The sequence below is a fragment of the Parambassis ranga genome, chromosome 5 (assembly GCF_900634625.1).
Source record: "Parambassis ranga chromosome 5, fParRan2.1, whole genome shotgun sequence".
Lineage (NCBI taxonomy): Eukaryota > Metazoa > Chordata > Actinopteri > Ambassidae > Parambassis > Parambassis ranga.
Genome location: NC_041026.1, coordinates 12,156,979 through 12,169,790, shown reverse-complemented (window position 1 = coordinate 12,169,790; position 12,812 = coordinate 12,156,979). Strand labels below are relative to the sequence as shown.

At 42.6% G+C, this 12,812-nt stretch overlaps 1 protein-coding gene across 1 annotated transcript; it reads left to right on the top strand.

The window, feature by feature from the left end:
- Nucleotides 1–2,209: 2,209 nt before the first annotated feature.
- Nucleotides 2,210–12,736, top strand: appl1 (adaptor protein, phosphotyrosine interaction, PH domain and leucine zipper containing 1). The gene is made up of 22 exons (XM_028406498.1): nt 2,210–2,382; nt 3,624–3,722; nt 3,807–3,866; nt 4,820–4,891; nt 5,001–5,088; nt 5,361–5,402; nt 5,671–5,729; nt 5,882–6,028; nt 6,149–6,231; nt 6,339–6,500; nt 6,580–6,768; nt 6,847–6,889; nt 7,104–7,160; nt 8,228–8,319; nt 8,461–8,640; nt 8,804–8,856; nt 9,066–9,240; nt 9,377–9,413; nt 9,507–9,647; nt 9,737–9,787; nt 9,879–9,968; nt 10,266–12,736. The coding sequence occupies exons 1-22, from the start codon at nt 2,215–2,217 to the stop codon at nt 10,416–10,418; spliced, it is 2,241 nt and encodes a 746-aa protein (XP_028262299.1). The 5' UTR covers nt 2,210–2,214; the 3' UTR covers nt 10,419–12,736.
- Nucleotides 12,737–12,812: the final 76 nt, after the last annotated feature.

The window sequence follows — 12,812 nt, the reverse complement described above, 5'->3', positions numbered from 1 at the left end:
GAATACCTTTAGAACAATTCACAGAGAAGAAGATGTATGTACATTAGTAATTTGAGCTCTAGAGGCCACATGATGTTCACAGTCCTTGTTTTGTGCCATTTTCTAAAGAATCCCTTCATTTTCACATGTTCACTCTAGGCAGACCCGGAGAAGCAGGTGTACACCATCCCTAATGTGTCACCAGAGATATTGCAGCTCATCTGGAGGCTGCTGGACTACTAAAGCACAAGGCCTTCCTGTACATCCTGCACCACTTTGAGGAGGTAGTCAGTGTCTGGATCTCTCGTTGCCCTCCTTAAAAATGTTTTTGTTTAGTTCCCGTTTTAGATTTAAGTTTTTTCACTCACTGTTAACCCTTTGGTGTTGCTTGGTTAGGTTTAGAAAATGATCAGGGTCAAGGTTAAAATATTCCTTTTCACTGTGTTACCGAATTGCGACTTTTATGGTTGTGAGGGTTACAATACAGCCCTAACAAGCCTTAACTGATACCTAATTTGTCGGTTTCCAGATGCACCTGGGCACGATGACCAATGGATACCTCTGTAACAATGGGTTCAACAATGATTTAGTAGAGAAAAGCACAGAATGTTCTGACATAATCCTAGACGGCACATTTTGATAGGTCGAAAAAAGGACGTCCGAAATGTGCCCATACAATTGCCCACGTCTTCCTTCTGCCAAGTTACTTGTCACTCGTTCACATCATGGCGTCGGTGTCCTGCATGGTTTTTATGTATCTGGTCGGTGGATGCAACGGTGACACCAACTTGAATACCGTGCAAAGGTTTGATCCTGTGACCTCCAATTTGGAAGAAGTGGCTCCCATGAGGTTGAAACGGTGCTTTGTCTGCGTTGCAGTGCTCAATGGGTGCATTTATGCCATGGGAGGCCTCAATGGATACTCTTTACTTGAACAGCGATGAGTGCTACAATCCTGAAACCAACCACTGGACCAAGAAGTCATTGATGTATGTAAAGAGATGTAGGGCTGGAGCCACAACTCTAAATAGAAAGGTGGGTGAAGTAGATGTGACACATGACATTTCAGAATGTTTATATTACCCATAACTGGAAATCTTAATAAAGTGTATCTGTCTTCTTGCAGGTGTACACTTGTGGAGGTTTCAATAGGAATGGAAGCATCTCCAGAATGCTAACCAAACACCAATAGCTGGACCATGATCTCTCCTATCCTGGGAATAATTGCATACAAAGATCACATCTATGCAGTAAGTATGTAGTGACTGAAGTATTGTTGCACCAAAGATGGACAGCGCACTGAGCAGGCTCTTCCTCTCTTCTCCTCTCTCTGTGTCACAATTATCTTGGATAATATCTTGATCTCATATGATACCCTCTCTCTTTCGCTCTCTCTCTCTCTCTGTTTCAGGTTAGTGGCGACACTGATATGTCTTTGTATCTGACCACCAGTGCTGAGGCCTACAACCCCCCCACACCAACATGTGGATCAGCGTGCCATCCATACGCGTCCCCCATGGCTACTTTGGCATTGAGGTGGTGGACGACCAGCTGTTTGTGATTGGAGGATACAGAGGTACCTACACTTTATCATCTGTGGAGCACTACAGTGAGGAGGCTGGCAAGTGGTACAGGGCACCTCCAATAGCGATGTCCCACAGTGCTGTGTGCTGTATGGACTCCACAGCCTGGCAGAGCACTTGTTCCCATGTACTCCATGTGGCAAAGACTGCTTTATGCTCTGCCTAGTTCTGATACACATCATATGTAGAATTTTACATAATAAATAAAATAATGTAAATTTGTTTCATTTTCTTCTTTAGTATTATTTTTATGTTTCTAAGACTGTTATAGGTATATAATACCATATGCACTACTAAATACATTACAGTCCCTTTAAATACGTTTATCTAAACTTTTTAATAATTTTTATTTTCACGGGTCATCATATGTCCTTTTCGAACTCATCTATTTATTTATTTATTTATTGTCAAACAATCCTCAGAAATTCAATTTTATGAATAAAAATAATTTCTCCGCCTGCAAAGTAAACGCACCGGCCGCCATTGCGGCTCTAAACTGTACACGGGTACTGTGAAAGGGCGACCCTGCTCAGAGCCGAAATGGCGCTGTTCCCCTTTAAACAACCTACCAATCAGATTCATATAAAAAATCTTCTATCCAATCAAAATCTTCACAGTAGGCGGGGCATGCTGCACTGAGGAGGGGCTGTTTATGGGGTGTTGTGAATTCGTGCAGCCAAGATTTCTTGAGTGGGAGTTGTCAGAGCGATTTGTTGTGCGTTTTGTCCGTCGATTCGCACAGATTGCCGATCCGCCAACCGCAGCCATGCCCGGGATAGAGAAGCTGCCGATAGAGGAGACGTTGGAGGACAGCCCGCAGGTAACAGTTCTCTTCCCTGGGGGGGATTCAGCTACAATGCTAACGCTAGCCTCTCATATGGCTAGGCTAACTGTCTTTGTCGGCTAAGTGTTTGCCAACATCCAACGGAGAGATGTTAAGTTCCAGCAGTATGCTAACCGCTAACGGCCAAGCTAACAACAGCTGTCAAGACGGAAAACAGCGGGCGTGCTGTGGCATCTAAAGGTGACGGCTGCACCAATCAGGTGGTGGAAGTTTCCGCTGAGATGCTAGGTCAGAATGTCAACTCTCATTCATCAGTGGTTTCACAGAAATCTGTTATTTAAATGAGGAGTTAGGCGGCTACTTCCTTAGCCACTTGGCTAGTCTTCCCAGTGATAGCTGGTAATCTTTTGGCCAAGCTCCAATGTTATATTCACTGTTGTCATTTATTTATTGTTTGAATTAATGTCACACAGCGCCAAAGGCTGCAGCTGAGTTAGTGATGAGTTAGTTTCCTGCAGCAATTCCAGGGCATAACACCTGCAGTGACATCACGGATAGGGGTGTGGCCAGAGTCTGGAGCGCCTACCTTGAAAGGTCCAAGCTGCAATTACAGCGATAGATTTTCTTGAACGCCTACCAGGCCATCTGGATTCACTAAATCCACCGTGGTTCTGTCCCCCCCCCCCCCCCCCCCCCCCCCCCCATTGTTCTGTGTGTGCAATCGTTAAGAGGCATAAACAATATAATCGGTGTGCTAAGTTGTCAGAAATGGTGAGAGTAAAATTGAGGAAATCATAGTGCCACCTCCCCTTCTATACACAGGGGATATTAGACCAACTGACCAGCTTACAGGAATACACCAGAATTGTAAACAGAGACTTGATATATGGATTCTCAAAGGGCAGTTTTGGAGGTCGCCGCCAACCTTGAATTACCTGAGGCTCGTGAGTTGGGCAGGCAACAGTGTAAGCAGGCAGCTTGCAATCTCAGGTGACACCTCCACCTGTCACAGTTTACCTTGGAGGCAACCATGTCAGCCTCAAATGTTGGTGCATGGATTAAGACAAACAAAAATGTGGCTGGGTTGCTCTTTGAAAGCAGAGTTGAAGGCGTGCTGGTAGGACATGCTGGAGTGCGGCTGGATTTACATAGTTGGATATGGGTGAGGTCGTTGGCAGTTACACAAATGGATCATTCACTCCTGTAATCTGCAACAATTTTATGGACGGATCAAGTGATTCACACTGACCTCATTGTCACTGCTGTTATGTTTGTAGACACGTTCTCTGCTAGGAGTGTTTGAAGAGGACACTGCAGCCATCTCCAACTATTGTACACAGCTGTATCAGGCCATGCAGAGGATTTATGATGCACAGGTACACACACACTCACACACACATAGGTGTTGCCTGTACTTAGTAGTGGCTGAGTGGATTTTGTTCTGCTGTTTTCTTTTTTAGAATGAGCTGAGTGCTGCAACACACCTGACCTCCAGGCTGCTGAAAGAGTACGACAAACAGGTTAGCCACTTTTGCCACACTGTTGTGACACATAAGCCTTATAAGGTAAATATTGTCATGTATGTTGCACGCTTCAAACTGTGTCACAAACGTTTCACAGAATCGAATCACTATTTCAGACACACCAACAGGCCCGGCAAGCTCTTCTTTCAGGCCATGCACAAGTTGAAATTTAGGTAGCTGGTAGCCCTCTACCGCTTCCTTTTTTCACAAAAATTAAAATTAGGACACAGCTGGATCATATTAGACATTATCACCACAACATAAACCATGACCCTATTTGCTCTTCCAACACAAGCCAAAACATTATACTGCTAACCTTGGTCTATATAGGCTAACCACATCCTATTTACACTAGCCAGTAATGTCACATGACCTTGCAAGACACACTGTTAAAGTAATTGATACACCTTTGTAATACTAGCCTATTGCTAGTCTTCTATACTATAGCTGAAGCTTTTAGCCATGCACTTCATAATTGCCATTATGCTATAGCATTATTCACTAGCCTTACAGCCATACAGTAGCATAAGATAGTTTCAACCACCTGCCCGTAGCATTACCACTCATAGCATCAGCTATTGGCTAGCAGCCTTATACAGTAGCATTTGACATTATTCGCCACCAACGGTGTAGCATAGCCACCAGCCTTACAGCACCGGCCACCAGCAACATAGTAACAGCTCCAGCTTTCCATCAGGAGTCTGCATCACAACAATAAACAACAGCCATAAAAAAACAGTAAATGTCAACTAACACCATTCATTGGTCTTATCAGCCTATCCATTACCCTGGCCTTATCTGTTGCTTCAGACACATCTGTTTTCACGACACCTATTTAACATATTTAACACACACACTTTCCAAGTGTTAGTGTTCACAGTACTTTGCAGTATTTTCATCATAAAGAGTTGACCGAATCCCTTCACCTGTATTGCTGCGGTTGTATGCAGCGTTTTCCTCTAGGGGGTGACGATGAGGTGATGAGCTCAACCTTGCAGCAGTTTGCAAAGGTCATTGACGAGGTGAGAAAGAATGGAAATGCACCACCGCTGTCTGTGGATGTTAGTTTTGGATTTCAATTACACAATATCAGTCATTGTAAATTAAATTCTCTGACCTGCCTGTTTCCAGCTGAGCTCCTGTCACGCTGTCTTGTCCACCCAGCTCGCTGATGCCATGATGTTTCCCATCACTCAGTTTAAAGAGAGAGACCTGAAGGGTAAGATACACCCAAGCATGTGACATATTTAACTCATTATTAGTTGACAGGTCACTTACACTACATGTAACACACAAATGTGATGATTATGTCATTGCCTTAAGACGTCCCAGCACATTTTTAAACAGGACTGCAGGGATTCTCTGACAGGTTTCCCCAAACTGGCTGCTCCCACAGAAATAGAAGCACACTCATGTCTAAAGTTACGACTTCACTTAGAACATCCTCTGCTCTCTAACATGCGGTTCTTTTTCCTCTCTTTGTCTCTCCAGAGATCCTCACTCTGAAAGAAGTCTTCCAAATTGCCAGTGATGGTGAGTTAGTTCAGATACTCATAATTATCAATATCACTACTACTGTTTCAACCTTAATGAACATTCAGCTCTACTAGTAATAATATAAAGCCTGCAGCTTGCATTGCATGATACTGGAAGAACTCAAAAAGACTGACAGGAAAAAAACTAAGCATAAATATTTATTTATTGTTTTGATACAGATGTACAGATGAATACTTTTTGCAAATATTTTACTGTTAATTATTTATAAGAGAAGATTAAGTGTGCATATTACTTTTGTCTGCAGACCATGACACAGCCATTAATAGATACAGTCGCCTGTCCAAGAAGAGGGACAACGACAAGGTAAACAACTTCAAATGTATTATTTAATACTCACGTTAAGTAAATAATAGCAAATTATTTATAAATTATTTTTTTGTCTCGTTTTGGTTTGGCAAAAGTTTGACTTGAGTGATTCAGTGATGCTTTAATCTGTAAATCCAACTGTGTTGCAGTTGCGGGCGGAGGTGGTGGAGGACGTCTACACCTCCCGAAAGAAACAGCACCAGACCATGATGCACTACTTTTGCTCGCTTAACACACTGCAGTACAAGAAGAAGACCGCTCTGCTGGAGCCGCTGCTTGGCTACATGCAGGCACAGGTACACACACAAACACTCTGACGACCTCAAAAACCCGTTTTCCATAATTCCATCAGTCAGGTAGTGCTTCAGTCCATCGTTTAGAGTGGTGATTCAGGCTGCTGTTTCTGTTCTGTGCAGATCAGTTTCTTTAAGCTGGGCTCAGAAAATCTCACCCAGCAGTGGGAGGACTTCCTGGGTACTATAGGAACCAGTGTCCAGAAGTAAGAATCCCACATCCGCCACCTTTCTCCAGAATTTGGTTTCATCTTGTGTGTGTTCTTTATTTGAGGGTGGGAGTTATTGAATGCGAATGTGTGTACGTACACAGTGTGCGTCGGGAGATGGAGGAGGAAGTTGGGCAGATGCAGCAGACCATCCAGCAGATGGAGATGTCATGTGACTCTCTGTACGCACCATGTGACCCTGATCCGGCCCACTCACCCGTCTGTCGTAACCTAACGCGGAAGCAGGGCTACCTCTACATCCGCAAGTATGACACTGACTTTATTTTTGTTGTTTAAATTAAATTATTGCCAGCTATAAATAAAACTTGCTGCCACATTTCTCAGTAAAACAGGCCTGGTGTCGTCATCCTGGGAGCGCCAGTACTTCTTCACACAGGGAGGCAACCTGATGCAGCAGGGCCGCGGCGAGGTGGCCGGCGGGCTGGTCACAGACCTCGACAACTGCTCCGTTATGGCTGTAGACTCTGATGACCGCCGGTTCTGCTTTCAGGTCACTTCTTTCGATGGCAAAAAGTGAGAGAGCTCGTTTATATGACATTTTTATGTTTTGTTGGCCTAATGTGACTTTTGTCTCGCTTTGTGTTCTGTCAGAGTTGTGACGCTGCAGGCAGAAAGCAGGAAGGACTGCGAGGAGGTGAAATGTCCTTCTCTTATACAACTTACAACTGCAGAGCCATCCCATTAGTTAGCATCTCATGGGTTCCCTCAACAACAACAAAGGGGATTTTTCTGTTAGTCTTTGGATTGTTGCGTAAAATAGGTCTATGATATAATAGGTTTATGATGCTATATTTTTTGTTCAGGCACTAATAATGTCCTCACACTGTCTCTCCTGCCTTCTCAAACAGTGGATCGCCACCATCAACAACATCTCCAAGAGGATCTACCTGAGTGAGAACGCAGAGGTCTGTGTCCATCTTCTGAGTCTTACTTGCTAGTTGAGATCTCCTAATTAAACTCCAGCAATTGTTTTTTATTTTTTACCTTGACACAAGAGGCCAAAACATTGGATTTTTAGATTGTTTCAGATATTAAACCATCTGGTAAGCAGTACAACTGCACTCTAAAACCCACTATTCCAATACTTCAGATGGTAGAACTGCTACTTGCTGCGGTGAAAGCCTGTGCAGCTAACAGTAATGAAACATCGTATCAGGAGGGCAAAACAATATTATGTAGATTTGTTTAGATTTATTGGTTTACAAGAAATTCAGAATACCACATTGATAATTATTACTGCATTTTCCGGACTATAGGCCGCACCAGCCAAAAAATGCGTAATGAAGAAGAAAAAAACCACAGATAAGTCGCACTGTTGTATTAGTCGCACCAGCAAGCCAGCGTAAATCACTACGTTTTTAGGGTAATGTTGCCTCTTGAATTTTTCTTAACTTAAGTGGTACGGCTGCAGGACATTGAGAGTGAGACACACGCATTTCGACAAGTCCTCACGTGGCGAAATGATTAGCTTCACTGCACAGAAATTCCTATAAACATCCTGTAAATTAGTCAAAGACAGACTACTGTGGGCTATAGCTGTCTGGAATTAGCAACATATCAACCACACACGTCACCTCTGCTCGGAATGCAAAGTGTGGACAAGCTGGAGGTGGAAGAGAACCATCAGGAGAGGGACAGAACAGCTACCATAATATTTGTAATGGGGCGTCAGGACACAAGGCTAACTAATTGTATATTTTTTCATATATAATCGCACCTGAGTATAAGTCGCATACCCAGCCAAAGGATAAAAAAAGTGACTTATAGTCCGCAACTCTGTTCTGTGTGGCTTCCTTGAACAGTGTGAGCAGACTGTTAACACAAGTGGCAGAAAACTACTGCAGAGTCAAACACCATATTACTTTATAGATATGATGGCTGAACTGTTTGTATGTCATTAAAAACATTGTCATTTGTCAGTCACCCTGTTTTTCCTATGTAATGACTACCAATTCTGTCTTCCTATTGGCAGGAGCTAGCAGCCAGAGTAAACCAATCAGCTCTTGAAGCTGTGACACCATCACCGTCCTTCCAACAGAGACATGAGAGCATGAGGCCCAGCGGGTATATCTATCTATCTTTGTGGGCCGGCCATCTTTTTTAGCAGGGACATATTTGTCGAGCTTCACTCCTGGCAGATTTTGGTCCCTCGGATCTCCAGACGTCCATCACCACCTCTCTTTGTTTTCTTTTCTTCTTTCCCAGTAAAGGGCGTGTGGGCCGAGCGAGCAGCATCAGCTCTGTGGGCTCCGAGCCGTCACCTGCTCTCTCTGTGCTCTCATTGGATGCTCTGGTTGCCCCAGACACACCCATCCAGTTTGACATCATTTCCCCCGTCAGCGAGGAGCTCTCAGGGCAGAGCAAGACAGCAGATAGGTCTGGCAGGTATGTCATCATTTTATAATGTGTTTGTATGACAAGCATGTTCACACAGTCACATAGTGATGTAAAACTGGGGACTAATTTTAAATCTAGCTTAAACAGTGGCTATGTATGTCCTCTGAAGTGATAGAAACATGACTCTGTGTGTGTTTGTACATGTTCACAGAAGGAGTAACCCATTTGGAGAGTCAGGAGATAGCACATCAGAGGACAGTGAAGGTACCGACTGTCTGTCTAAACCATATTATCAATATCAGATCTTTTTAAAATTAAAAATGTTCTACCTGTCCCTGCTTTGTCAATTAAAAAAATAATATTTTGGCTCTGCTGCTCCCTGTTGGTTGAGTGCTAGCAGACACCCGCTCCCAGAGCTGCAGGCAGATAAAATGTATTTTGTGTATGTTTCTTTTTACTTTTCCTGCCTTCAGACTCGATCCTCCACCAGCTCTTCATCGTTCGCTTCCTGGGCTCCATGGAGGTGAGAACAGTTGAGTCGGTGGACGTCATCTCTGAGACCATGAGGCAAATCCTCGCTGCCAGAGCCATTCACAACATCTTCCGGATGACCGAGTCGCACCTGCTGGTCACCTGTGACTGCCTGAAGTGAGATGAGTTTGATTCAGTAGATTTGTTAAGTTAGGAAACTGTTGCATAAAAGTTTCAGCTCCAGCAGCTGGGAATTTAAATTTAAGTTATTAAGTTATTGTTATTGTTTTAACATTTATTTCTTTTCTTTTAGGCTTATTGATCCTCAGACACAAGTCACCCGACTCAGGGTAAGGTACAGCTTCTGAGTCTACATGTGACTTCTTAATACCTTTTATAAGACATGATTTGTCTCATTGTTGTCCATCTCTGTTCTACTGCAGTTCCTTCTCTCCAGTGTGGTTCAGTGTGCTTCCCATCAGGACAACAAGCGCCTGTTTGGTTTCGTTCTGCAGTCAACAGGCGGCCGGGACGACAGCCGAGCCGTCTGCTACATCTTTGAGTCCAACAACGATGGAGAAAAGGTTGTGTGTGTGTGTTTATTTGTTTGTCTCATTGTTCAACACTGTCCATTCTGTGTCTCTAACCTGTCTGTGTTTCTCGTCTGTTTCAGATCTGTGACAGCATCGGTCTGGCTAAACAGATAGCCTTCCACTCAGAAATGGTGAGGCTAAAGATTTCCACTGTAACATTACAGTGAATGCTGCTGCTGTGACTCATTCCAGTGGTGTGTGTGTGTGTGTGTTGCTCTCTAGGACCGTAAAGCAGTGGAGAAGAGGAAGGAGCAGGACAAGGCCAAAGAGAAGCAGCAGGAGGAACTCAGCAAGCAAAGACAGATCGAGAAGGTGACTTAGCTTTTTAAACTTGTCTTTACACAATCCTAAAAACAGCTGCTTACTTACAGTCTGTCCATCCTCAGATGGTGCTATAGAGGCAGGTTTTTCAGAATAATCCAAACTGAATTTGACGTGTGTAATCAATAGAATGTAAGTCTATAAAATACAAAATTATTATGACGAATAATTATTCTTTGCTTTGTTTTGCACCGACACAGCAACTTGTGGAACAGCTGCTATAAGGCAAAAGCAGAAGCACATAGATAGGACAAAATAATGAGGTTGTCTTTTCTCTTTGACTCACAGGATCTAGAGGAACAGAGTCGCCTGATCGCCGCATCTACTCGTCCGGCCAACCCGTCTGCTTCTGACGGACAGTTCCTAGTCCTTAGCAACAGCCAATCGGAGGACAGCGATGCCGGAGAGGAGGGGAAAAAGAAGGGTGAGTCTGAAGCCTAGCGACACCCAGAGGATGCATGTTTTACCTCCTCAGCTGGGACAATGGTTCAGGAATCAGAGGAGGCTAATAACACCCGCCCTGCCCGGGCTGCCTGGAACCGAAGACACGTGCTTCCTCTTTGCTGGACTCTGACAACTGAGGATAAGCCTAACCCACCCGCAACACTCTAGGACAAGACGACTAAACGTCTTGTCCAAGACTTGTGTTTTATTTTGTGTGTAAAAAAATGCTGCTTTTATATGAGCTCCACTATCAAGAAAAGACAAAAATATTACCTGTAGGTTTCAGTTTTTTATGTTTATTTTATAAGATAACCTATCATCTGAAAAGCAGAACGATGTGAGAAATAATGAAACAGGATCTAAAGGAGACACAAGAGAGGAGAGCTCAAGGACATGCAGACCCAAACAGGAACAACAGGACACCTCCACTGATTCTCCATCAGTGACAAACAGAAAGAAGTCTTATTTTGAAGAGGCCTTCCTGGTGTGATGTGTTCATTGTTTACAGCAAGGTTGTTTATTTCTTTCCAAGCAGTCATTGGTTTCATTTATCATCACTAACAGTGGTGAATCAACAGAAAATAATCAACATTCAAGCACAACTTGAACGTTTTTATTATTATTTATGTGTAGAAATGCATAGTTGGAGTTTTTATGTGTTTTCGGACACTGCATAGACCAAGTGCTTGATTAAAATTCAAATTAAAATAATTAAAAGTTCAAATATTTAACAGTTTGGAAAACAAAGATTAACGTTGATAATGAATCCATGTGAGCTGAGATGACATGAAAACAGTGACTGAATGGAAGGTGGAGAGCAGATGTCACCCCGTCCAGGCCTGGAGATCAGCTTTGGCTGATGTTTGGATCCTAATACACGTGCCTTTAAAAACAAGTCATAAATAATCCTCAAACAAGAAACCCCATTGAGACGTTTCAGAGGCTCCAAATCATTGAACATGTCACATAAAAGCACTGAAAGCTTAAATGAAGACCTGGTTTGATTCTGAATAATTATGAAGGTATTTAAAAAAAAAAACAAGAGAACAGCTGAATGTTAAAGGGACAGTTTACCTTAAAGTCAGGTATTTGTACTGAACCTTGGAAGTAGATGTGCTCCAAATGCCAAAAAAAGATGCTCTTTAACAGGTCACGTTTCCTGGAAAACACTACAGGAGCCAGATAAATATTTATATTATATTAAATATTTGAGTTTACTGTCCCTTTAAGTAACTTGTCAGTCCTGTGTTGATCATTACATCAGTGTTCCTTGTCAATCCCAACGATCAGAGCCACATTTAATGCAAAACCACTAAAAACAAAATGAACTACGGTACTTTTTTATATATACAGTATATATTGACCACTGAAGAAAGAAAGAAGCACAAAACACATCTGCACACACTTTATTAACAGTCCATGCAGATGAGCTGTGAATTAGTGTTACCTGCAGGGAAAAAAAAATGAATACCAATAAATTACAACTGTAATGTTATAGTTATGAATGAAACTCACTGTAAAAGGTGCGCATGTTAAAGGAAAAGTTCACCTTTCTTTCTTCCCTGTAGGAAATTGTAGACAAAATATATCAGGCCATTCTTACACCAATCATGAAGCTGTGTGTGTGTGTGTGTGTGTCCCATGCCAAAATGGCTGGTGTTTAGTGAAACTACAAAAAAAGATAAACACTTTCTCTCTAAATTCTTGCATGAAAGGTGATGAGGCTCATTTAGATCTAAGATATTCACTTTCTCCTCTTCAGGCTGTGAAGCAGTGGTTAAACTGGGAGGTCTGATTACATGTGCACAAATCCAAAGTCTTCTCTATTAACTGTTGATGATAACAGACTAATGACTTCACATAAAGACAGATAACATCATGTAGTATTAGAGGAGACGCCATCTTTTTCTCCCATCTGAGTCGGCATGCTTCTCCTGACGTCACAATGTTCCTCTGTTTGGGTTCGAGGCCTTCAATGTTTTTCACACATTTATTGATTATTTTGACTTTAGACTGAACATTTGTAGGGAAGCAAAATAAGCTTCATTTTCAGGATGTGGAGCTCTCAGCCTCTAACGTTTTAAAAGCCTGACTCGACAGTTACTGATTTTTTTTTTGTGGGTTTGTTTTGTTGTTTTCTTTGAGAGGCTGTCTCTGGCTGTCACCAAGTAAAAGACGGAGCTGCACTTTACAGACGCAGGGGAACGCGGTGGGATTGATGGTGTCGAGCTGTAAATATGTTTCAGTGATCGATGTTCAAGTGTCATGATTAATAAAAGGCTTTTCAGTGATCAATAAAGGACTAACTCTACTCATCTGAGTCTACCTGTGCATGTTGTATTTTTATTTCAAGAGATAGAGTGTAAATTTAGTTTTTAAAATGTTTTTATA